At 45.9% G+C, this 24,506-nt stretch overlaps 2 protein-coding genes across 2 annotated transcripts; both read right to left on the minus strand.

Annotated features, from left to right (window-relative positions):
- Positions 1-535: 535 nt before the first annotated feature.
- On the minus strand, positions 536-12,787 carry arsb (arylsulfatase B). Its single transcript, XM_079288974.1, has 8 exons — positions 12,361-12,787; positions 11,578-11,764; positions 11,305-11,495; positions 10,163-10,370; positions 7,625-7,868; positions 6,506-6,576; positions 2,724-2,837; positions 536-1,967 (listed from the first exon to the last, which is right to left on the minus strand). The coding sequence occupies exons 1-8, from the start codon at positions 12,631-12,633 to the stop codon at positions 1,660-1,662; spliced, it is 1,596 nt and encodes a 531-aa protein (XP_079145100.1). The 5' UTR covers positions 12,634-12,787; the 3' UTR covers positions 536-1,659.
- A 1,251-nt stretch (positions 12,788-14,038) lies between these two features.
- Positions 14,039-24,007, minus strand: dmgdh (dimethylglycine dehydrogenase). Its single transcript, XM_079289000.1, has 16 exons — positions 23,797-24,007; positions 23,326-23,494; positions 22,032-22,130; positions 21,782-21,946; positions 20,890-21,094; positions 17,761-18,009; positions 17,481-17,679; positions 17,242-17,411; positions 16,996-17,149; positions 16,280-16,445; positions 16,057-16,187; positions 15,624-15,841; positions 15,225-15,382; positions 14,800-14,859; positions 14,564-14,698; positions 14,039-14,469 (listed from the first exon to the last, which is right to left on the minus strand). Exons 1-16 carry the CDS (start codon positions 23,916-23,918, stop codon positions 14,257-14,259), a joined length of 2,613 nt encoding a protein of 870 aa, XP_079145126.1. The 5' UTR covers positions 23,919-24,007; the 3' UTR covers positions 14,039-14,256.
- Between the last annotated feature and the right edge of the window lie 499 nt (positions 24,008-24,506).

Below are 24,506 nucleotides of genomic sequence, written 5' to 3' on the forward strand. Positions count from 1 at the left end.
ACTCTGTGCAGCTCCACTCTCCTCCACAGTAAGCGGCATTGTCGCTCAGCTGCCAATCAATTCACATGAGGGGTTAAAGGTCACGGCCCACATTAGGACCCAGCCGCCCGCTCTCTGCAGGGAGCCTTTCCTGTGGTCGTCTGCTGCCCGTAGGGGGTCCATCACCAGGAGGCAAAAGGTCAAAGAGGGAGGGTGCATTCAGGAAATGAGTTTATCCCGCTTAAATTACAAATATGCTCATGATCCCGTCTGATGTTCCTTCTTTGGTACGTTTGTTTTCCACGATGTGGGGACAGAATCTTTATCTTCAGCAACCCTGACGACGTGTCACCATAACTGTATCTAAACCTTGAGCGCTGTACGGCCGTGAATGACTGGCACGAGGGAGTTAAAGCCGAAGACATAACACGAGGGATGCGTGAAGAGCACAAGACATTCCTCACATTTTCAACCTCTAAACTAGAAATACACAGAGAACCCGTTGAGCACTGGAGGGAAACAAGTAACCCAAAGAAATAACTTGACTGTCACAGAATCACAGTTTCAGTTTGTTCTACAAACATCTTCACCTTTTTATTATTTAGTTTTCTGAACAAAACACATACATTGGTAACACATCTTGATCTTTGACAAGGAGGCACTGATGAATAGTGTGTGCAATTAATAAAAAACAAAGAAAGCAGAGCGCAGTTATTTTAAAGCAACATGTTTTCACCCTGCAATAACACTGTAGAGGCAACAAAACCAGTTCAACAAAACACTGACATATTATCAGCGTATGAAGATCATGTTAGCAAAGAGTTGCTTATTTACACAGCCGGCAGATAAGAAGCACGTTTTGTTTTGGCTCTTTTTATCTTGAACATTACTCCGTGAGTTGGTCGCATATGTTCCCTGAGAAGATGAATCTTGTCCGGCCGCTGGTTACATATTTAAAAAGGTATTTCCATGATCTAATGGAACAGCAGAGTTAGGTTTAACAGTCTCAAAAAGCCACTAGTTGGCAGCTTTGCTCGTCTGATATTTGGTGTCGGGGAGGTAGAATATAATTGGTTTGCTTAAAAAAAGGTTCCTGCTGCTGAGAGCTGCGAGACTGAACCAAAACAAGGAGCTAAAAGATGCTAAAACACTCTGCAGAGCTGAGGGGAGGCCGACGGTAACTCTCTGTGAGTTTGCCACTTCAAGACTCCTTTCACATTCCATGTAATCATTGTCAACTAAATATATTGATTAGTGCGGTTTGAAATGTTAAAATCGGTCTGAAATCAACGTTATGAGTCTTCTGCTTTCTGGAACGTTTTGCTCTCTCCTGTTCGATCCTTAAAAAGCTCCAAAAAGAGACCACATAGGAGGCTGCGGCTTCTCAACAGTAGATGAATGAAGTGCAAAGACCTGCAACAGCAGGGAGGTATAGTCTTTACAGATCGGCAACATGTGTCGCCGACAGCGTTCAACTAAACCTCCGTAAGCATCTCAGAGCACAGACGATAACGAGAGCATCGGTCGGTGGGTTCGTGACGAGGCTCTCCGCTGGCTGCTGGGAGGATAACGAATCATCACGGAGTACAACACGTCCCTGTTCTTCTCCACAGAAGAGATTCCTGCTGCTGTAGTTCACGGTAAGTGCGACCGCCGTCTTCATCGTCACCTCACGGCCGTTTAAGCCCAGGGCCCCCAGGCCCCCGTGGGGCCCGGGTCACATCTGGGGTCGTCGTCGGGGAAGTTTATCGGCAAAGCGCTTTTCTGGTGTTGTTGGAGCCTCCCGAGGAGATACTCCACGACTGCCGGGAAGGTAGCGGATAAGTCGTGCCTCTCCTCTGGATCTTTTTCTACGTCAAACAGCATCACGGACTTCAGCGGATCCGCCCGGGACGGGCCGGACTCCGTGCTGTTGTGGCCGGACTCCGTGCTGTTGTGGCCGGACTCCGTGCTGTTGTGGCCGGGCCGCGGGAACCAAACGTCACAACCTGGAGGAAGCAAGATGACGACATCAGCAGCCGCGGTGGAACGTTACCAAGTCGGTAAAACTAGCTCCACCTGCGCCAGCTGTCATAGGGGCCTTTTGTTTTGGATACTTTAAAGTTACTACAAGGAACTTTCATGTTGTGTTGATGTTGGCACCCCCTGTGGACTAAAGTGGTAGTGTGTCTGAGCACCAGAGTCCCTTTAGAAAACCTCTCATTTTACTGCAGCAGGGTCTGACAGTCGGCCCCTCTCAGTGCTGGTTCTGGTTCTCCCCTCCCTCCCTCCCCTCCAGCGGGTCCAGCAATACGTCCTGGGTCTCCAGCAGCGAGGCGAAGGAGGACCAGCCTCAAAGCCGGATCTGGGTCCGTTTGTGGTGGGCTGGTCGCTACCGGAGGCACAGTTGAAGGAGTTTCTGGTGAACCTGCGTGGCCCCGATGACGAGCATGAAGAATAACTCTATAGAAACAGAGCATCTTCTCTCTGATGGTCTGTTCACCGATGGAGGTCACAGAGAGGTATCAGTTTTAACTGAGACGGCTTCATAACCAGCTAAAAGTTCCTCCCAGTAACTTTAAGTACATTTTGCTTTGATTTTAACTTCACTTACATTCATGATTTGGTACTTTTCCTTGAACTGTCTGGATACTTCCTCCTCCACTGATTAGCAGAGATAAGAAGTAAATGTGCTTCCCTGCGTTTGATTTCCCGCCTCCCACCACAGACTAAACACGGCATTAAGGGTGTCAGAAGATACTGACCCGGGTAGCCAGTCAGCAGCTTCCAGTTGGAGGATCGAATGGCCGCGTGAATGGACACATTGAAGCCAGAGTTGGCCCAGGAGCCTCCGCTGACCGGACCCCCGGTGCCAGGACCTGCAGAGAGCGGAGGACAGCGCTAATCAGGGAGGTCGTCCATCTTTAAAAATATGCATAGAAACCGCTGATTGAGACGATATTAAACTACCACTGGATACAAAACGCCCTCAGTGGACGTCTATGTAAACCACACGAGTTGGTAGACTGGCACCGAAGGTCAGTGCATACCTGGGAATCAGGTGGTGTCAAAATAAACACACCAATGAGAAAGCTGTTAAAATCAGTGAAACTGCAGGAATTGACAGCTTCAAAACAATCATTTCCTTTAAGAAGAGAAATGATCGCACGTGTGAACTTCCTTTGAACACGTGGAGCTTTGAGGGCTGGAGGAATTTGACAAACACGGCGGCGATGTGGTCGACTCAGCACCAGTCTTTTCATGTCAGCCAAGCACAATGAATAATTTGCCATTGCTGCAGTTGGGCAGATTTGAAAAGCGGTCGGAAAACGAGGAACAACGGTCACAGTTACCAACTGGCTTCATCTCACCGGTTCCATGAGGCAAAAGTAAATAATTCATCTTTGTTCTGAGGGTGTCCAGAGATGTCTGCAGCCTCGAGCTATTTCTGCTCTTACGGGGAAAAGTCTCCCAGAAGAGCGCACACCTTTCTTTAAAAGCAAGCATCAGCCTCCAGAGCTTCTCAGGTTCATGCTGCCTTTGACCCCGACAACATGGTCCTGATTTGACAGATTTAAGCGTAATTCCGGCGTCCTAACGCGGTCAGAAACAAGTACTCCGCTCACATGCTTTGCATAAAGACAAATCCACACCCACACAAAGCCAACGCTCCCATCGGAGCTCGTTTTCATGGAGTGGATTCGACCGCAGCGACATGACTGCAGAATTAAAACATTTCCCATCTCAGCGGTGTTTTGCAACCACTTGATAAAAGCTCTGACATTGATTTCTCCACTGATCATTGCGCAGAATGCCGTGCGGGTATCTTAATTGCTCTCACATGCATTACGCCGATCCCTGAACCAAACCGGAATTTTGTGTAAACAACTGGTCTTGCAGAGCTCACATCCTTTGCAGAAGAAGGGCGAGTTATTGACATCGTGCCAGATTTAGGTGTTAAGTGGGTTCGATTGAATTTCGAGCTCTTCTTCCACTTGCTTCTTTCAGAAAAAGGGGCCTCAAACCGCAACACGTCCTACATTCATTCTTTGCATGAGCGCGTCAAAGCAAGGCCTCGCTCATCTGGACCCAAAAAGGAGGGAGGCGAGGGGGGGGGGGGGGGGAAGAGACCCTGAGAGAGCAGAGGAGTGTGGAGGGGAAATTTGGGGGGTGATTTAAAGTCCAGGGTTTCTCCGCGAGAAGTTCAGGGACCCCTCTGTGACCCATTTAGCCGGGATCCCTCTTCTCACACAGAGCGGGCGTAAAGAAGGGGGGGTTCTGAGAAGCGGCCTGAAAGGAGGAAGTATGTAAAAAGAGGACAAAGGTCTTTCATGAGCGAAACGGAGAAAGCAAAAGAAGGAACGAGGAGAAGCCGGGTCTCTAAGACGGGCCGGGTTAACAGGAGAAGAGGAATCTCAGCCTGGAATGCACGGGGCTTGTAAAGCAGCAGTGTTGTTGATGATTTCGATGGTAGTGACCGACGGTAAACGTTGAGATTAATTTGAGCTCCGCTGGCTTTTAGCTGCATAAAGATTGGACTATGAATAAGCTTTCATTTGAACAGGCGATTTGGGTGTTTCCCCAGTAGTTCTTGGCTCCGTTTTAGATGAGCGATGAGATGTGAAAGTGCGTCGTAAAAAGAGAAACAAAACAGGGAATTATCTGATCTTTACGGAGCGTTTTAGCACCTTTCAGCTCATTGTTTTGTTTCTTACGGCCCACAACTTCGTAATGTTTTAGTCTCACAGCTGCCATCCACAGCCGAGCTCTGAACAACCCGACTCTACGCTGCCAAACAGCGGACACACAAAGTTAGCAACTGTAGCTGGTGGACATACTGGAGCAAAAGAGTTGGTGGAGACCAAAACAGAGCTAGAAATCAGGGCAAATATTGGTCTCATGTCCAACTGTACATGTAAATATGTACCCGATGGCCTTCATGAAGAGATAATGTGTCGATGTTGTGGTTACAGCTTGTTACGCTGCATCCAAGCAGCCAAAATAAATCAATTCATGCTTATCTTAAGGTTAAATTGACCCGTCTGGTGTAAGCCAAGATCCTTTTCAATCAGATAACCAAGTTGTACTGCAGTGTGCCACAGACGGTGTTGATCAGCGATAATGAGTCTTCTACCACACCTCCTACACGCTAGAAGAACAGAACTGACTGACACGGCTTCTATTCTCATGAAGAGCCATTATCTGTGAAACATTTCAGCAACAAAAAGAATGTCCTCCTCCCATACCTCGACTGTTGATGAACGCGGAACCAAAGGTGCAGCGTTCTCCACAAAGTCAGAAACAGTGGCCTCAGACCAGGACCAGCTCATACTGAGAACGAGACCACTTCACTGTGTCTGACAGCCCAGAGACAAGAGGCAGTCACATGAGCTGTTTCCTGGAAAACCTCCAGACCGCACGCACGCACACACACACACACACACACACACACACACACACACACACACACACACACACACACACACACACACACACACACACACACACACACACACACACACACACACACACACACACACACACACACACACACACACACTACAGTTCCAACCTTTTGTTGTTCCTCACATGGAAGCAGAACAAATCACAAACACGTGACTAAAATGTGAGAAAAATAAAGCTTATTTGTACACAAGTGGAAGATGTTTCATTTAAATTAGAGACCGTTAATATTCATAAATCATCTTAACATAAATATTACCTTCACTGGTAATAACGCGCGTTTATATTTCATAAAGCTGCCGAGATTAAAGGACATCCACTGATAATAATCCAGACACCGTGTGAGACTCCCCTCATGAACTCTTAATCCTCGACACAAACATCAAACACTCACAGTAAACTAGAGGTGGATCTATAACGTGCGTTTAGTGGGATGTTATATGAGAACGTGCTGTTCTGAGGCCTCAGTCTGCTTGGACTCGAGCTAATTGGATCCACGATGTCTGGTGTGTTTGTGAATACGGGCTCAGACAACGAGCCTCTTGATACTCGAGGGCCATGATGGGAATTTAAACGGTAGAAAACGAAGGGAAACACATTGGTAGACATCGTGGACACGGAGAGGAGGAGGAGGAGGAGGAGGAGGAGCATGCACGAGTTGAAACCAGCCATCACCGGATCATCAAAAGGGATATTAGATCAACTAAAGAGGCTTCAGCTGCAGGCAAACTAAGTTTCCAGATTTACACAACGGGGTGAAATGATCTCAGCCCGTTGGCAGCAAAGTGACGAGATCTCTGCAGCTCGCGTCGGCCAATGTTTGTATTTCACAAGATCGGATTTCAAAATTCACGTCAAACGTCTCTCTTCACCGGGTCTGTGTGGGAGCAGATGTACATAAACACTGTTCACACACTCTCACACAGCAGGGGCAGGTTAGGAAACCTCAACTTTGTCCAAATCCTGAAATGAAACCCTGCTGGAGGTATTCGGTCTGGTGTGTTCTGATTCACGGGACAGACCGGCTGCAATGAAAGCCCCGTTTACATATACCGCCAGTTTATAGAGAAACATGTGAACTTACATGGAGCGATGTCAACGTACAGAGGGTCGATGTTGTGCAGCAGCTCCATTCTGGGTGAGGGAAGCCCATTGCTGTAAGATTAAAAAGCACAAGATGTGGATACACAACCCACACACACACACACACACGCACTGTAAACTCCAGCGGGATCTGTAAATCTAAACCAGCTGGCTGTTGTTCACCAGGCAGTCGTATGCTCTGACCGCAGAGAACACACAGCTCTCACTGACCACAGTGTCTGATAGCACAACTAAAATAACTCTCCGCTGCCCGCCTACTGTTCTGGGCAGTCGTTTGGGGCTTTTCTTTTTTTTGTAAATTCCAAAACGGCCGAGCTGCTGTTTTCTGAAACGGGCGAGCCAATTAAAAACGAAATGAAACTGCAAAGCAGCAAAACAAACAGGAGGTTTGTGCCCCGAGTCGCTGGGCGGCGGCAGCAGCGGCCCGGCGGTCAGCTGACGCACGGCAGCCAATCGAGCCAAGTGGAGGCTGTGAGTAGTAGTTTGCGGTTTCGGGGGTTAAGCCTTCGATTTTCTGCCGGGGCTCTTCTGCTGCTGCAGCCCTCAATTTCACCTCCTTTCTCACTGCGTCCACATTTAGTTTACGAATATAACGCGTCAGTCAGACGGGAGTCGGTGACGGCCTGCGTGACGACCCGCACGTGGAAAAGTGCATCTGCGGTGAATCTTTGCGAAGATATCCAAAACATAATTGAATATATTACCTCTAATTCTCAGGTATGTTGCCACATGAAGGGATTTGCAGCTAAGCTAATTAGCGCATCCAATAGCAGGCTTTCTTGGTGGGGATGGAGAGAGGACAAGGGGTGCCGGAAAACAGAGAGGGATGGAAGGGCTGCAGATTTGTGTGAGAATGACTGATGGAATTTCCTTTTCTTGGAGCTCCCATTGCCAGAGTAACAAAGGGCTTATTGAGGGAGCGAGGGGGCTCCTACAAGAAGAAGACGTGGGGTCAGGGAGACAGGCAGACGGCGCTGGAGGGAAGGATCGGATAAAGAGGCACCAAGAGAGGGCAGGCTGTCAAGAGCGGAGAGCAAACTATCGCTCAGGCTGTAAACTCTGAACCTGCCTCCCCGGAGGTGTGAAAAGCTCGGCTCACCTGATTGTGTTCCACACGTTGAATCCGTCCAGCGGCTTCGTGCCGTTGGTGCTCCCTCCCGCCAGGCCGACCAGAGTCGGCAGCCAATCGGAGACGTGGATGAGTCCGCGGCTGACGGTCCCGGGTCGCTTCAGCAGCGGGCTGGCGACGAATCCGACCCCCCGGATCCCTCCTTCCCACAGCGACCACTTCCTGCCCCGCAGAGGCCAGTTGCTGCCACCGCTCAGAGTCTGCCCGCCGTTATCTGGGGGACGAAATGTCAAAACATGAGGAGATGAAGAAAATAAACAGAGATACGGGATTATCAAATCAGTGAATATGAAAACAAAATCAGACAAATGAGATTTAGGGAGGTGTCAGTGTAAAGAATGCTCAACAAGACTAAGAATCTATAGCCTAACCCGAACTTTAAAATGCATCAATTAACACAGAAAGCAAGAGCGCAAAGAGGAAATATTGCTTTTAAATGTTGGTTTTGTCCCAAACATTTTATCGTTCCAGGTAGAAATCCGTGAAATCAACACAAAAATGGAAAAACTAAATAATTTCCACTAAAGTAGAAACGTACAGTCGTAGAATGTGGCTACAGCCGCGCAAGCAGCGCTGTGCCGTTGAGCTAATTGCTAACAGAAAAAAGCTAACACGCTGATGTTAGGCAGCTATAACATTTACAATGTTCAACATCTTAGTTTAGCATGTTAGCATGCTAACATTTGCCATTTAGCAGAATAAAACACAAAGTGCCGCTGAGGCTGATGGGATTAGTTTTGCAGGTATAAAATATAATGTTTGACCCGATGGCGGCGCTGGATGAAACAATCACGATCATCTTATTATTGTTGAGACTTTCCCCTTGAAGCCCACACATGTGATCCTCATTGTGGCGCCAGAGGAAGAGTCGATACCGAAGTCTATAGGAGTCATCCTCTGGGGAACATCAACGTCTGTACCACATTTCATGGTAATCAATCGACAAGCTGTTGAGATATTTCGGTCTGGATCGAAGCGGTGGAGCGACCGACAACAACATCCACAGAGCACTAAAACAATACAACAATGTCCATCCATCTGTCTGCTTCCTGTTAGGACGAACACTCCTGCTCGACATCCCACCGTTACACAAGTGCACAAACACACACACACACACACACACACACACACAGTCATCATCCAGTATAAACACACTTGACCAATCACATCCAGGCAGGGCTCCCTGTGTCATGCGAGTCCAGGAAGTTAGTCTCTGCCGATTCCCGAACTGTTCTGGAAAAGACCGTCTGCTCCTTAATGCCTTTTCAAGCTGCTTTGGCCGATTCTCTCTCTCTCTCTCTCTCCCTCTCTTTCCCCTCAAGCTCTCTCGCTTAACTTACTTACAGTAAAGTCTCGGTGAGGCACAAAGTTTCATCACAAAGGAATTTCAAGGTTAGGGCCCAGCTCTTTCCTGTCCATTCTGACACATGTGGCTCAATTGTAACAGCTGGACCATGGCTTGCAGATATGACTAATACAGCGATTGATAGCCCTGACTCAGGCTGTTTAGAATCCATAACACCGGTGCATCACATTGAAACTGACGGAAGTATTTGGAGTTTTCTTTCCGCTGCGTCTGCCCGGCATATGGCCGGCTGAATCCTTCCACAAGCAAATGTGTGGAAGGAGAACAATGAAAGAGGCCACCTACCGCAGGCATGAGAAAAAAAGAACAGCCTTGAACTTCACTTTCACAGCACTGTTCCTGTCTTCTAATTACCCTTTTAAAAGAAAAACTAAAAATAACCCTTAAAGGAGTTACCTACTTCAGATGTGATTCATTAGAAGTTCCACATGTGTGAGAGCAGAGCCCTCATTCTACCGGTATGTTCTCCATCAAAATGATCGCTTCAAGACTCAACCGCAGAGTGGTGTGTATGAAGCCAATGACACGTTCCTTCAGTGTGATTTCTGTCTGTGAATCTCCACATCCGGCTGGACAAAGCTCCCGACAGGACAAATACAAGAAAACACTTCCCTCTAGTGGACCGCTGGTGTATTACAGGAGCTCTTTTCTCTGAGAATCCTGACTGAGAAAATGTTGCAAACATCAAACACGCAAGGATATCTGTTTCATGTGCCTCCCTCTTGTGTAGTAAAATGAAAAATCAAACCCTCTGATGCTTTACCTCAATAAACCGTCACCTGAGCTCCTCTCAGCCCTGGAGAAGTTGCTTTGACGCACAAAGAAAATGTGGTTTTGAGTCTACGGACGTCAAATGTAATTGCTCGTCACTTAGCACTCACTGATTTGGTTTCCATTCTGGCGCGCGATACAAAGAGACAATAAAAGCAGTGGAAAATATATTTGCATTCCCAGAGGCGTTCACCTGATTATCCTGTTTATGTGTAAATAAAACTTGTTCTTTCATCGTTGAAATGTCAGAAGTGAACTCTAAAGAAGTAAGAGGATCCGGTGCAGCATTTGCTTACATCTTAAAAGCCTTTCCACGAGATTCCACAGAGGATACACTGTTCTTCATCCAGCGTCTCGACACTAAAACATACCCGTTGAGAACACCAGGATGGTGTTGTTCCAAAGTCCTCCCTGCTGCAGAGCCAGAGTGATGTTGCCCACCGCCTCGTCCATGGCCGACACCATGCCGGCATACAGCCTGCGATTGCGGTCTTTGATGAAACTGTAGGGGGCCACGTAGCGCTCGGGCACCTGCAGGGGATCGTGGACGGCTTGCAGCGCCACGTAGAGGAAGAGCGACTGCAAGAAAAAGAGAACAGCAACTGAAGACTCATGTCAGTTAAATACATCAGTCAGAAATCCTCCCTGACAAGTCCTCTATTCAAAATCCCACTTACCTCACAGCACATAAGTATTATCAGTGAAATGTACTGAAATAATCAAGAGAAAAACAGTTATTTTGCACATTAAATATGTCAGCGAACAGTTTCTTACTAAACAAGCAGTTAAAGTACAACATTATGATTCATTGAGAGTCTTGTTTCTGACCATCGGATGAATATAAGTCAAACATTCTCTCTCTTTTAACTCTGTGTTTGGTCTCCACCAACTCCAGAGGGACATATCTGTGTAATTATCTGCTAAATGCTCCACTATGTTGTCCAGCGAGTCTCTAACCGTGTCTGTCTATCGCTTGATGCTCAACAGAAACTCTTCACAGCGACGACAGCGAAACAGTAAGAATGTGGGCTGAACAGCGAAACATTGAGCTGAAACTCACAAAACAATCGGAATCACTCGTTTTTACTGGCAGTGAGATTCCAAAGATGCAGTTGAAATGACGTTAAGTCAACTTAACGTCATTTCTTGATGGTACAAAACGGCAAAGTACACAGATGTCTATTAACAGCGAAAACAGTATACTTTGAAAATCAGGATATAGTACACAGTGTATACTAACAGTGAGTAGTATTTCAATGGACTTTGATAGAGAAACAAAGAGGTGAAAGAAGTACTCTTGGTCCATGGCTGTCTTCTCTTTCTAGGTGGCAAAGTTCATTAGATGACTGAAATCAGGATTGACTGCTCTACACTGTGTGTGTGTGTGTGTGTGTGTGTGTGTGTGTGTGTGTGTGTGTGTGTGTGTGTGTGTGTGTGTGTGTGTGTGTGTGTGTGTGTGTGTGTGTGTGTGTGTGTGTGTGTGTGTGTGTGTGTGTGTGTGTGTGTGCTTGACCTTGCTGGAGTTGTGGTTTTCAATAATACTGGAGGCCCTCTGGCTGAACATCTCGGTGGAATAAACTCCTTTGTACTCGGTGGTGACCTCTTCTCCTTCCCGCAGGTCCAACGCACAGCGAATGAAGTTGAGAGCAGAGACGACAGCACAGCGGACATGAGTGTAGTAATCCTCGGAGCCCAACAGGTAGCCTGGAGAACGCGTCAATCCAAATATTAGGAATAAAACTGCCTCCGTAGTTACATCTACAGCTGTATTCTTACTGAAATATACCAAAGAATGTGTCGAAGCCGCGGCGCGTGGGCAGGCAGTCCTTCTTGTACATGCCCAGGTGCCACTTGCCCACCATGTGTGTGGCGTACCCCGCCTCCTTCATCCACTGGGGCAGCAGTTTCTCATCCAGAGGCACACAGTAGGGCTGACAGGGCCAGATGAGCTGATGCTGCATGCCCGTGTGGATCTGAGGAGGTTAAAAATAAAAAACCACATGTAAGGAAATAAATACGCCTCGTGTTGAAAATGGCCCAAAGCAACATATGAGAATAGCAGAAAGAGGAACCCAACGGCAACAGTGATGCAAACTGAAGTTTCAAAATAAGGTCATTTTGTTCTTCTTTCCACCAGCGTTAAAGTCAGATTTTTGGAAAGTTATTCTAAATGCAGAAAAGTATACAAACCCAAAGTCATCATGAGGCAGAGGAGGCTCCTTTAATGTTAAGTTCCTTATGATTTGCTTCACATTTAAAGTCAACTTAATCAGTCATTAAATGGACATCCAGTGTTTACTGGTTCCCACTGGTGGAATGTAACTAAATACATTTACTCAAGTACTGTGCTTCAGTACAAACACACATTATTGCAGCAGGAACATCAGATATAATAGTAAAACACTGACAGTACGTTTACTCTTCATACTTTTACTTGAGTAAGGTTTTGAATGCAGGACTTGTACTTGCAGGGGAGTATTTCTACAGTGTGGTACTTGTACTTTAACGTGTACTTCTACCACCACATCCTCTAGGACCCCTCTGTGCGCAGCAGGCTGCAGGGTCTCACCTGGTACCTCCCGGTCATGAGCTGGTTCCTGGAGGGCGTACACAGAGGCTGGACGTAGTAGTTCTCCAGGCGGACTCCTGCTGCAGACAGCTTGTCCAGGTTCGGCGTGCTGATCTCCGAGTTGTGATAACCGACATCGTTCCAACCGAAGTCGTCCGCGAGGATGAAGACGACGTGAGGCCGCTCGGCCGCTAAAGCCACAGAGGAACTTACAAGAAACACAGCTATGAAAAGCGAATAATCCATCGTTAGTTTCTCAGTTATGATCGCCATTAGTCCAACTAGTCTGTCGTAACGTGAACAAGGACGTCCGTTAGGTTATGTGTATTGATTTATTGGCTTCGTTAACGGTTTAGTCCCTTCATTGAAATGATATAAGACATAAATCACTGCTATATATACAAGTGACAACCGCGCCTAGCTGTCACTTCCGTGTCCCGCAGGTTGAAAACGTACAAGGACTGCGGCAGCCAATCAGATGACTGGAAAAAAACAGCCAATCACGTGAAGGTATGGAAGCCCACTTGGGTAAATATAAATACGAGTCGCGTCGGTTAGAACAGCCATAGAGGAAAAACGACCCATTGATTTTGATCAGAGCTGAATGTTGTTGATTCATCGATTTTGCCGATTAACCGACAATTAATCTGCAACTATTTTGACAACAGAGCCATCGTTTCAGTCACTTTCCAAGTTAAAATATCTCGCTTTTTGAAAGTTACTTTACATGATTATATTTTGGTTTTGGTGAGAATAAAACAAGACATTTGAAACGTGTCACTATATCCTAAGAGAGAAAAAATGAATCGATTAATCAAGCGAATGATAAGATGTATTGATAATGAAAGTAATTGATAGCTGGAGACCTAATTTGAATGTAATGAAGATGTAGAAACATATCCATCATTTTATTTTACATTGCATTACATTACTCATTCGGCTGTATAACACCATATTACTAGTGTGCTTGTATGTATTTTATCAAATTATATATCACGGTTGGTTTTCTTCTATTTTACAGTATATATATATATGTCATATTACTGTACAGTGGATGTACTGTATACAACATATAGTATACAAACACGATAAACTATACTGTAGTGTACAAGCAGGGGCCGCTGTTGCATGGATGTTACTTTGCGGTGGTTTTACTGTTGAATGTATTCAGTCGGGTGAATTGGGAAAAATAGACTTGACAAAAAAGCATTTTGAAATAAAAATAAAGTCTGACAAAACTCTAGAAAATGAAAGACTTGCACAATAAGGCAGAGATAAGATAAGATAATAAGGAAGACACAAAAACACCTTTTACAAGACATTGAGTGCATTGATTTAATTATCAAGGTGTTAATATAAACCAGTTTAATTACATATTCGTAAAACAAAGAACAGATTTATAAACCAATCTTTGTACAAGTTGGTGAGCCTCTTGTTTCTGTTGGTTATTGTTGTTTGTATACTTTGTTACATTTATCATGAAATGCTAATAAGACCATTAAAAATGCAGCTTTTTCTTCAAATAAACGCAAAAGGCTTTTTTCCCCTTCAACCCTTCCAGTTGAAATTTCAAGAATTCAAACATCCTTGACAAAACGTTTGACTTGTAAAACATTAACATCCATTCAGAGAATTATAAAAAGTGAATTACTCACCCAACTCAGACATTTCAATGCAGGAACATTAAACATTTTTTATTTCCCTGTTGCTCAAAAAACACATTCATGAATCACACTCGCAATCTGTTCTCAACGTCCCCGTCGTGAAGAGACAAGACAGGAACTAGAAGTTGTGAGGTGGCCACAAACAGTCCAGCACATGGATTTAAGACTCTCGTTGACACATCACAATAAAATCGTTTTTTCATTGGCGTGTGAGGAACTGATCGAGGACATCTTATGATTTTCCCTTTGCCTTCTTCTGCAGCCGGGTCCGCGTGGGTTCGGTGAGGACTAAGGGCTCCTGGATGACCATGGCGCGGTATTTCCTCCCCAGCAGCTCCACCTCCACCTTCTGGCCCACCGAGCACAGCTCCGGAGGCAGGTAGGCGAAGGCCAGGCTCTGCTGGCTGCTGTAGCTGTAGGCTCCGGACGTCGTGTTGCCGACCACCTGACGAGGCAAGAGACACCTCGCTCATGTGAGAAATAACCACAAAAACAACCCCGAAAAACTGCCCCACCGAGCGACTTCCGCCGTTGCCGACCTTGCCGTTGTGCCAGATGGTCTCGTTGCCTTCGGGGTCGATGTCGTCCGTGTCCACAGTGATGTAGGAGAGCTTCCTCTTCAGGCCCTTGGCTTTGATCTCCTGAAGGGCGGCTTTGCCAATGAAGTCAGCGGGCTGGACAACAGAAAACAGTGTTATTCAGAATTTATTCCTGGTTATAGAGGAAATAAATCGTAAAAACTTGTTAATGTATGTTAAACGAGATGGATGGTTACCTTGTTCAATTTGATGAAATAATCCAATCCGGCCTCCAGAGGATTTGTGTCACAGTTCATCTGTAAAGACCGACAGATGTCAAAAGACATAACCTTAAAGGAATAGTTCACAATGTCTTGCCAAGAGTTGGATCAGAAGATTAGATATCGCTCTCCTGTCTGCATGGTAAATATGAAGCGACAGCCAACAGCCAGTTAGCTTAGCTTAGCATAATGACTGGAAACAGAGGGGAACAGCTAGCCTAGCTCTTTTAAAGTTAACAAAATCTGTGTACCAGCACCTTTAAAGCTCACTGATGAACATGTTATATCTTGTTTGTTCAATCAGAAGAAAACTAGTGACGTACTCTTACCTGTCCTCCTGTGTGTGTGTGTGTGTGTGTGTGTGTGTGTGTGTGTGTGTGTGTGTGTACGCGTGCGCGTACCTCGGCTCCCCAGCCTCTGAAGCCCTTTTCCAGTCTGAGGGAGGACATGGCGTACACGCCGAAATTGTCAATGCCCTCGTCTTTTCCTTCTTTCATCATGGCCTGGTACACAGTCGCCATGTTCTTCTGCTCGATGTACAGCTCCCACCCGAGCTCACCTGAACACACACACACACACACACACACACACACACGTTTAGTATCACTGACCAGTATGTCAAGACAGTTGCACGGCCGTCAACTGGGCAGAGGCCTTTAGCAGTCTTTCGTTTGTGTAGTTTACAAGTTACAATCGATTATTGAAGCAGCTGCAGATTATTTATAAAGCCAGATTAAGATTATAATAAGACCAGTACTTGTTAAATCAAACAGGAAGTAACTTCACACAGTGTGCAGTACCTGTGTAGGAGATCCTGATGGCCCGGACGGGAACGCCGGCCAACTGGATGGACTTGCAGTGCAGAAACTTGAACCCGGCGTCACTCAAATCCTCATCCGTCAACTTCTGAAGAACTTTGCGGGAGTTTGGCCCCGCGATGCCCAACACGCCTAAATCTTCTGTTACGTTTCCGATGTCCACGTCATACCCGCCGTCTGCAGCTTCGTCCTCTATCCACCTGAAGAAAGCTCAAATACACAGAGACAACTTTCAGCAGGCGAATATTGTATCACTATCGCTGCTATGCATGTTAAACAAATGCCTTTTAAAGAGGGTTAAAGGTTGGAGTTTCAGACCTTTAGTAGCGCTGTGGGAAGAGTGATTTTTCGTGTGATTAGATTAGCTAGCTACTGTTAGCCTGATTAAGCGGAGCGAGATGAAACACAGATTCACCTGAGGTCATGCCCCTCTGACCCAGAGCCCGTGATGAGCAGGAACTCTCCTGGTGCCAGCTGGGTGATGGTGACCTCAGCGAAGACTCTTCCGGTGGGTGTCAACATGTGGCTGATATTAGTCAGGCCCACCTGCAGACGCAGAGGATAACGAGTCGGAGAGAGAGGCGGCGTGCACTTCAAACAGCTCACACGGGTGTTCATAAAGCACACGTGGGCTCTACCTTGGGCATGGTGTTGGCAAACAGGCGGTCCAGCAGCTTGTGCGAGTCCTTCCCCTTCACGATGTACTTGGCAAAAGGCGTCAGGTCGATCACTCCCACCTTCTCCATCACCAGCTCGCACTCTCTGCCAACCGGTCCGAACCAGTTGGTGCGTCGGAAACTGGGCCTGAGCACAGCACAAACATCTCTTTATAATCCGGCGTTATAATTGCATGATGTCAAATCAAAGTGGAAATATTATGAATGAACATTGTTCAAGCTATTTCTTGTTGAGACTATTGTAGTACATAAACAAAACTCATGAGTCGACAGCCATGCTAGCATCGCTGTAAGAGCTAAATGCTAATGTCAGCATAATAACATGTGCTGTGGCTTTGTTCAGAGACAAACCGTCACGTCACAGATATGAGCCAAGTCTGCAGCTCCTGAGACAGCCAGCTGGTTTGGCAAGACTCCGGAGAAATGTCTGACAGTGGTTTTTAAATCATTGTCATGTCACATACTCTGAAGCTGAGCTCCCGCTCATGGTGACAGTTGTGTCAAATGCAGCTCTTGACTGTTTGAACGTTAGCAGCTGGTTCATTAAAAGGGTTGCAAAGTGCCAAAGTCACATTAAAAAGATACGTGCAACCACGCCCAAAGATGTTCTTAGAGATTTGTAAAGAGCGTACATTGAAGTAATATTTCAGATGAGCTCTGCTAACTCGATGCCTTACTTGTATCCGATGTCATCTCCAGGTTTGTAGAACCAGTGCGGCTGTTCCCAGCCGGCGTGGAAGCCCATGGACGCTTCGTCCTTCAGCAGCTCGTAAACGCCACTTTTTCGGTGGGTTGGTCGACCGGCGAATCGCTCCTCCTTCGGGTAGCCAACTGGCGAGACCGACAGAGTGACGAGTTACCGTTTAGCGACGGTGACAAGAGAAGGTTTGGTCCGATGGAACGCGCGATCGTCTTGTTCTTACCCACATTGTTGAAGCCATAAGATTCTCGAGCTTTGGCGCACAGGAAAGACTCGTCCGACCATTTGCCGTAGCGGTTGGGGTCGCATTCAATCAGGTCGTAAGGAGGCTCCCCATTCCTGATCCAGTCACTCAGGAACTTACCGATCCCGCCAGCATGGATGACTCCATACCTGAAAACAGTCCAAAGCTTTGAGCGTCATGAATCAGCCCTCATCTGCTGACCAATACCCAACACATACCCGAAGCCAATGGCAGTCCAGTAGTTGCGAACTCCTTGGTGCGGTCCGACCATGGGCAGCAGGTCAGGGGTGTACGTGATTGGTCCAGACACTATGTTGATGATGTCAGCCTTCTTCAGCACGGGGACCATCTCCATGGCCATCTCAACGTGCTCCATTAGCCTGTCAAGGTCCGACTCAAACAGCTCCTTACCGAAACCTGCAGCAGCCACACAGAGGCACAGATGGTCAGCTAAAAGAATTTAAAAATGGAGGACAGACGGACAGATGGCGGACAGACCTGGCGGCACTCCGTCTCTGACCCAGGAGTCCTGCAGCACCATCTTCTCCATATTTTCATACGGGCCGAACAGCAGGCCGTCTCTTTCCTGACGCAGGTAGTAAGAGCCCTCCAGGTCCCGGATGACGGCCAGCTCCTTCTTCAGAGCCTTCACCTCTGGTACCGTTGCCGTCACTATGTACTGGTGGTGCACCGGGATGGTGGGGTGTTCGAACCCAATCATCTTGCCCACCTCCCGGGCCCAGAAACCTTTAAAAAACGACCACAGGGATGGTATTAAATCAACTAACAAGATTAAGTCGGCTCTGCTTTGTGGGCTGCATTTGAATTAGTTGGAACGAATAGCTTAGCTCTGTCCACAGGTAACAATCGACCAGCAGCTCTAAATCTCATTCAGAACACATTCTCTCATCCCTGTCTTGTTTTGTAATCAGGACAAAAACTGAAGTGGAAAAAACAACGAGCTTTTTATCGGCAGTTTCGCGCCCTACCTAGAAATATACGCATCAAACACAAGACATAGAGGCACATTCTTTTACGTTTGGACAGAGCTACGCTGGCTGTTTCCTCCTGCTTCGTCTTTATTCAAAGCTACGCTTGGCTTTAGTTTCATATTCAACAGACAGATATATCAGTGGTGTCAATCTTCCCATCTAACTCTTAGCAAGAAAGAAAAACTCCCAAAGTATTCTCAACTGCCTCCACTGTACCAGACTTTTGGCAACTTGGCAGTGCTGGTACAGCATGTTCTCTACTGCCTCAGAGGATTTATTGAACCCTGAATAAAGACTTTATGTCTCCTGGTGGACGCACTAAGTTTGATGAATGAATCCGTTTGTGTGCAAGAAGTTACGTCCGCTGGGACAAAATCTATCCACAGAGAGACGGACAGAAATAACAACACCTGGCAAAGTACTCAAAGCCTCCTCTGTGGTGGTTCCTGATACAACAGGTACACACACACACGGTGAAAACAGTACGAGCGTTGCAGCTGTCTGTCTCTCATCAGCTGGTTCATGCCCAACACAACAAATGTGCACTGTTGTGACCAAGTGGCAACCTCTTGTCCAGGTTGTTTAGTCTCGTTGACTAGTTGCTAATTTTATTTAATTAATTAATACCTCTATATTCATGGTATATACTGTGCATTTCTATTTCAGCTTATTTTTTATTAATCTATTCCTTCAATTCAGTATCTGCTGTGTTATTTTATTGTACTGTAGATATTGTGCATTCCGTGTGTTATATTTTACTCTGTAAATTGCTGCTGCTACAAACGAATTTCCCCCTGGGGATAAATAAAGTTTCCGTCCGTCCGTCCGTCCGTCCGTCCGTCCGTCCGTCCGTCCGTCCGTCCGTCCGTCCGTCCGTCCGTCCGTCCGTCCGTCCGTCCGTCCGTCTGTCTGTCTGTCTGTCTGTCGACGCTGACCTGCCTCAGCTCCACCGACGGGCCATCCCTTTGACCATTTTTGGATTTACCGCAAGGGGGTAAATTTGTTTAATTGCATGTCGATCTGCAACATTTACTCTTCACATTATGCACGTGCACCACACGTGAACTCTCTCGTGGTGAGGGACGGGGTTGGGGGGGGGGGCATGCACACAACATCCAGATAAGGAGCCGGGCAGGTTATGCAAGAGCTGTGCTGCAGAGGACCGTGTTTACCAGACGCCTGCACACAGGAGTAGTGATGCAGTCAACAAGTCCCGCTGTGTCCACGCTGCTGAACTATTTTAGTTTCTCTACTCATGAACATAAACGTAGAATCATCAGGTCAGAAGGTCGCAGGCTGAATAACATGTGGAAATATTGTGAAGACAAATTTGATGAAATAGAAACTACGATTTGATTTAAAAATATATCCACATAGTTACAGTGAGCTGTAACTCCTGAGCATCACGTGTTGTAATTGGGAATGTAAAATCTAGTTAGCAAGCCTGCAGAGAAGTTTAAACAGTTGGCTAACCTTTGACCTAAATTTAGGCTCCAAGTGGGAGGAGGGAGTACTGCGCTTCAGACTGCTCCACAGTTTGATTGAACAGAACTTGTGAAAAATAAAAATGCCGGCTGGACAAAAGAAGTGGTTACGGTTCTGCACAAGGCTCTGTGGAGAACGGGAGGGATACGGTGTGTAAGAAGGAGCAGAGAGAAACTTTAACCAAAGACAGTTGCTGTTGTGCAAGCTCAACAAAACAGCTGCTTGTGGGTAATGAGTTTAAACAGTAACATGAGCTCAATGACTGAGGTTCCTGCTGTCTCTTGGTGAAAGCGTTCTTTCTTGCTATGTTGGATTAATTATGGCAGCAAGTACTTTCAAAAGCCTCCAGTTACTCATTTAACATCAGTAATGGAATCGTTACGGCCAACAGGTGTGATATCTATCAGTTTGACATTTCAGTCCCTGGATGCAAAAAGCAAGAAAATGATTGAAAAAAGAGAATCCTGTCGGGAGGCGTGCAAGTGCTGCTGCTTGAAGATTGGACGACGTGTGGACTGCTGGCCTGTTTGGATTGGCTGTCGGAGACAGTGAAGGCAAAAACACCAGCAGGCTCCACAACATAAGCGGCTTCGACCAAGAGTACAGAATGTGCAGGAAATATGGAACAAGACGTTCCGTATGAGCTGTAGAACATTTGTTCTGCAAGGGTGACCAAGGATAAAATATGCATGCTCTATCTATCTCTCTCTCTATATATATATATAAATATAATTATAGATGTTACACAATCTCTTCGACGACACACTGAAGCAAACTCCTGCAAGTTGCCAGATAAACAAACAGCAGCAGCAGTGATGAAAGGAGTCCGTGCCAACAAAATCCCCCCAGAACTGGTCTGACCCGGTTCAAGCCAAAGTCTAAATGACTCTGAACTCTGCAAGCAGTGGTCTGTGTGGGCAAAGTTCTCCTGCTGTACAGTGTGCACAGATAACATCGAGCAGCGACTGGATATTCTCACATTTTAGCGTGGGTCTTTCATGTGAAACACCTCCAAGACCCAAAACGTAGTGTATGGACTGCAGTAAAAAGACATTTAATTCCTGATTTTGCACCAAAGACCAGCGCAGAACCCATCAACATTTTGATGTCTCTGATTTGAGAGTGAATGTGCATTTGTGCAGGTACAAACCTGTTGCATTGACGATGCGATTGGCGCGGATGGTCCCGTGAGGAGTCTGGACGTCCCACTTGCCGTCAGCGGTCGGGTTGAGGCCGCTGACCGGGGCTGGGTTGTAGATCTGGGCACCGTGCATGCGAGCGCCAGCAGCCAGGGCCATCGTCAGAGAGTAAGGGTCAATGTGGCCGTCTCCTGGGGTGTACAGACCTGCCAACACCTGAAAAGAAAGAGAAACTTTAATGGAACAATATTCATCACTATAATACTCAGAACACTTAAATGGTACCGACAACGTACCAGCAGATTTCCTCTTATTTTTATGGTGTATTTAACCAAAGGGGTGTATCCACATGCGAGCATGAATGTGCTAAGCTGATTTGATGTCAGTCTGGATAATATTTGATGATTTAAAAGAGTTTTTTGTGTGTAAAATGTTGATGTTTTGTCCACTCATCCATTTGTTCTCGTGGTGGTGCCAGACAAAAGAACAGGGGCTCACTTGAGGGAATCACCTTTTGTGGATAATTAATATTTGTAGGAAAATTCCTGTCAACCTGCCAAATATTTGATGATTTGAAGACGTTTTTACATGTGAAAAATTTACATTTTGGATGATGATGAAGATGATGCAAAGATCCGAAATGGAAAGAGCTCTTCTTCAAAGCTGTGTGCTGGTGAATCCTATCCCAATCTCTAGATTTGGACAATTCTTGTGCACAAAGACTGATTTTGTTCTCGTGATGCTGCCAGACAAAAGCACATTATGTGATGGTTGTACTACGGTGTGGTGGATGATCATTATGGACGGTTCAATCAAGGACCACCAAACATTACATCATTAATCCACCGGAATCAAGTTCACTACGAGGTTAAATCCACGAATATTTCCATGGTTCTCACAGACCTTGTCTATATTGAGGAGAGGGAAAAGTTCGTGGACTTTCTCCGGTCCGATGAAGTACTGTTCAGTCACATTCCAGTGTGTGCGCGTCATCTGGTACTTCATCTCGTCCACTCGAGCCGACGAAGACGCAATACGGACGCTGCCGGGCTGATGAAGGCCCACCGCCTGCAGATGAAAACATGTGACGTGTGAGCACACAGATAGAACCTCATCAACACATCAGTCAGGAAAGGTGAGCGAGACACCTCACCTGTCCAGTTTCAGCCTCCAGGCGCTCGTATAATTTCATGCTGTCATAGTGGACTTTTTTGAAGTTGATGCCTGGATTGTAATATGTTGTCAAACCAGCCTGAAGTACAAAACAACAGGATAAGAAAATACATCCACGACGACACAGCACTCACCGGTGCATCAGCGCATTCTATGGCAGAAATGAAGACTGAAAACACAACACTGACCACTTGTTATATGTTTGCAAACAGTTGCATATTTAGACATCTGGCAAGACACAGAGCAACATCATCACTCACATGGATTCGTATTTGTGAAACTAAATTAGTTTGAACTGACTATAACTCATAAAATGAGTTCCCTGTCACTCACACAAATGCATGCTGGGATCGGCTCCCGTCCCCACAGACGAAGGGAGTAACATAGTAAGAGTAAGTTCCCTTCTTCGACATGTCAAACGTGTATTAATAGCATCACAGTGACGTGAATGAGCGGCGGTGCGGGTAAGTGAGTCGAGGCCTCAGATGCCTTGAAAGCTGCCCTCCAACACAAGTGTCAGTGAACCTCTTCAGTAAATGAGGCTGTCGAGGAAGAAAGCTCTCCATACTTGTGCTATTAGCATGAGACGCTCAGTGGTCAGTAGGAAATAGGGCTGAAACGATTGTAAGTGAAGGAATGTTTTAAGCAAAAATGCCAAATATTCCGTAGTTCCAGCCCCTAAATTGGGAGGATTTTGCTGCAACTATCAAGTCAATTAATCAAAATATATATATGAGGATTTGCTGCTATGTTTTGCTGTAAATGACACTAAAGGACATATTGTTTAGTTTTGGACTCTGAGTCGGATAGAACAAGAATTTAAAGAGTGTCACTTTGGCCTCACTTTTATGGACACCATTTACAATCCAAAAAATGATGCGCAGATTATTTGAAAACGAGTTATATATATATATATATATATATATATATATATATATATATATATATATATATATATATATATATATATATATATATATATATATATATATATATATATATATGTCGGCTTAATGTGAATGGAAACTGGATGAAGTAAACTTGAGTAAATTGTGACGGGCATTATTGAGTATTTTCTGACATTGTATTGAGGATGAATAATAAATAACAGAAATGTTAGTTGTGAGTGAAAATGTGTCAAAACATGTGGTATGACAATGTGCTCGTGCTGTCAGACACAGATCACATGGGTCTTCCAAGAAAAGCTTATTTAGCCCTTCATATGTCCACCTTCACTGGATTAGATCAATAAAAGTCGACTTTGGTGGACGTACAGCGTGCCAGGTGGACCCAGCCGTCAGATCAGACTTCTCCAGCAGCACCACATCCTTCACGCCACCTTTGGCCAGGTGATATGCCACGCTGACCCCCACACATCCCCCGCCTATGATGACCGTGTCAGCGGTGTCCTTCCACCTCTTCCTCAGAGCTGAGGATGCATGACTGAAAGACAGAGACAGGTGCATCATTGCAGCTTTACAACATGCACCTCGTTTACAATGTTGTCCTCACTGCAAACAGAGCTGACATATTCAAGTCACCACCATGTGTGACATGATGCACCATGCTTTACCATTTCTGCATTCAAAGTTGTGTGAATCGACCGGCTGTGCAGCTTTACGCGCATTTTACGCACATTTTACGCACGACACGTTCAGCATGGCTATTTAATACAATAATTGACAATAAACGTGTTAAATGAAGTGTTCAGCAGCGCACATGTGAAGAAAGCTGCACCAGCTCACCTCTCCTCAGCTTGTTTTCTTGAGGTGCAGCAGATGGTCCTGAAAGGAAGCAGATCTCTCGCTCGACACGCGGCTAAATCTCTCCGCAACTGACAGTTGATCAGGTTTAATATACGCGACATAATTGAGGTAATATTTTTGGATTTAAACCATACATGCAACTTCAAATATAACCAGCCCCCCCCATCCTCTCTCTCACTGGACCCCTTCACTGCCGTGTGTGGTTACAAATATCCCACTTTCGCACTGACAGCCGTGTTGGCACGCCCACAGGACGAGACTTTACCCGGAACAGCCCTCACGCGCGTTAACACTTTGAGCGCCAAAGCAAAGCAAACGTAGGCGACAGAGATCCGAATATATGTGAATGATTTTCAAGAATTTCTTTTTTTCGATCAGTCACGCTACCAGGTCTAATGTTTATTGTGTTTCAGATTCAAAATGAATGTAAAAGTACTTTTGTATTTGCAGCAACATGGACTTAAAGTATCAGTAAAAGTACCACATTTCATACCAATATATCAAGTAGTTGATGAGATATTTCAGTCTGGACCACAGAGGGAAACCTGTAAAAACAATCAGCAGCCAGATGTCTCACACCTGTTAAATGATGGAGCCTGTATTGGTGTTCTTGCATAGAACCTGTCATTTGTGTCTGGCTTATGTGACTTGTGTGAAACGTAAACAACAGTCACAAGAGTAGACCTCTA

This window comes from Melanostigma gelatinosum (genome assembly GCF_949748355.1).
Source record: "Melanostigma gelatinosum genome assembly, chromosome: 18".
NCBI classification, from domain to species: domain Eukaryota; kingdom Metazoa; phylum Chordata; class Actinopteri; order Perciformes; family Zoarcidae; genus Melanostigma; species Melanostigma gelatinosum.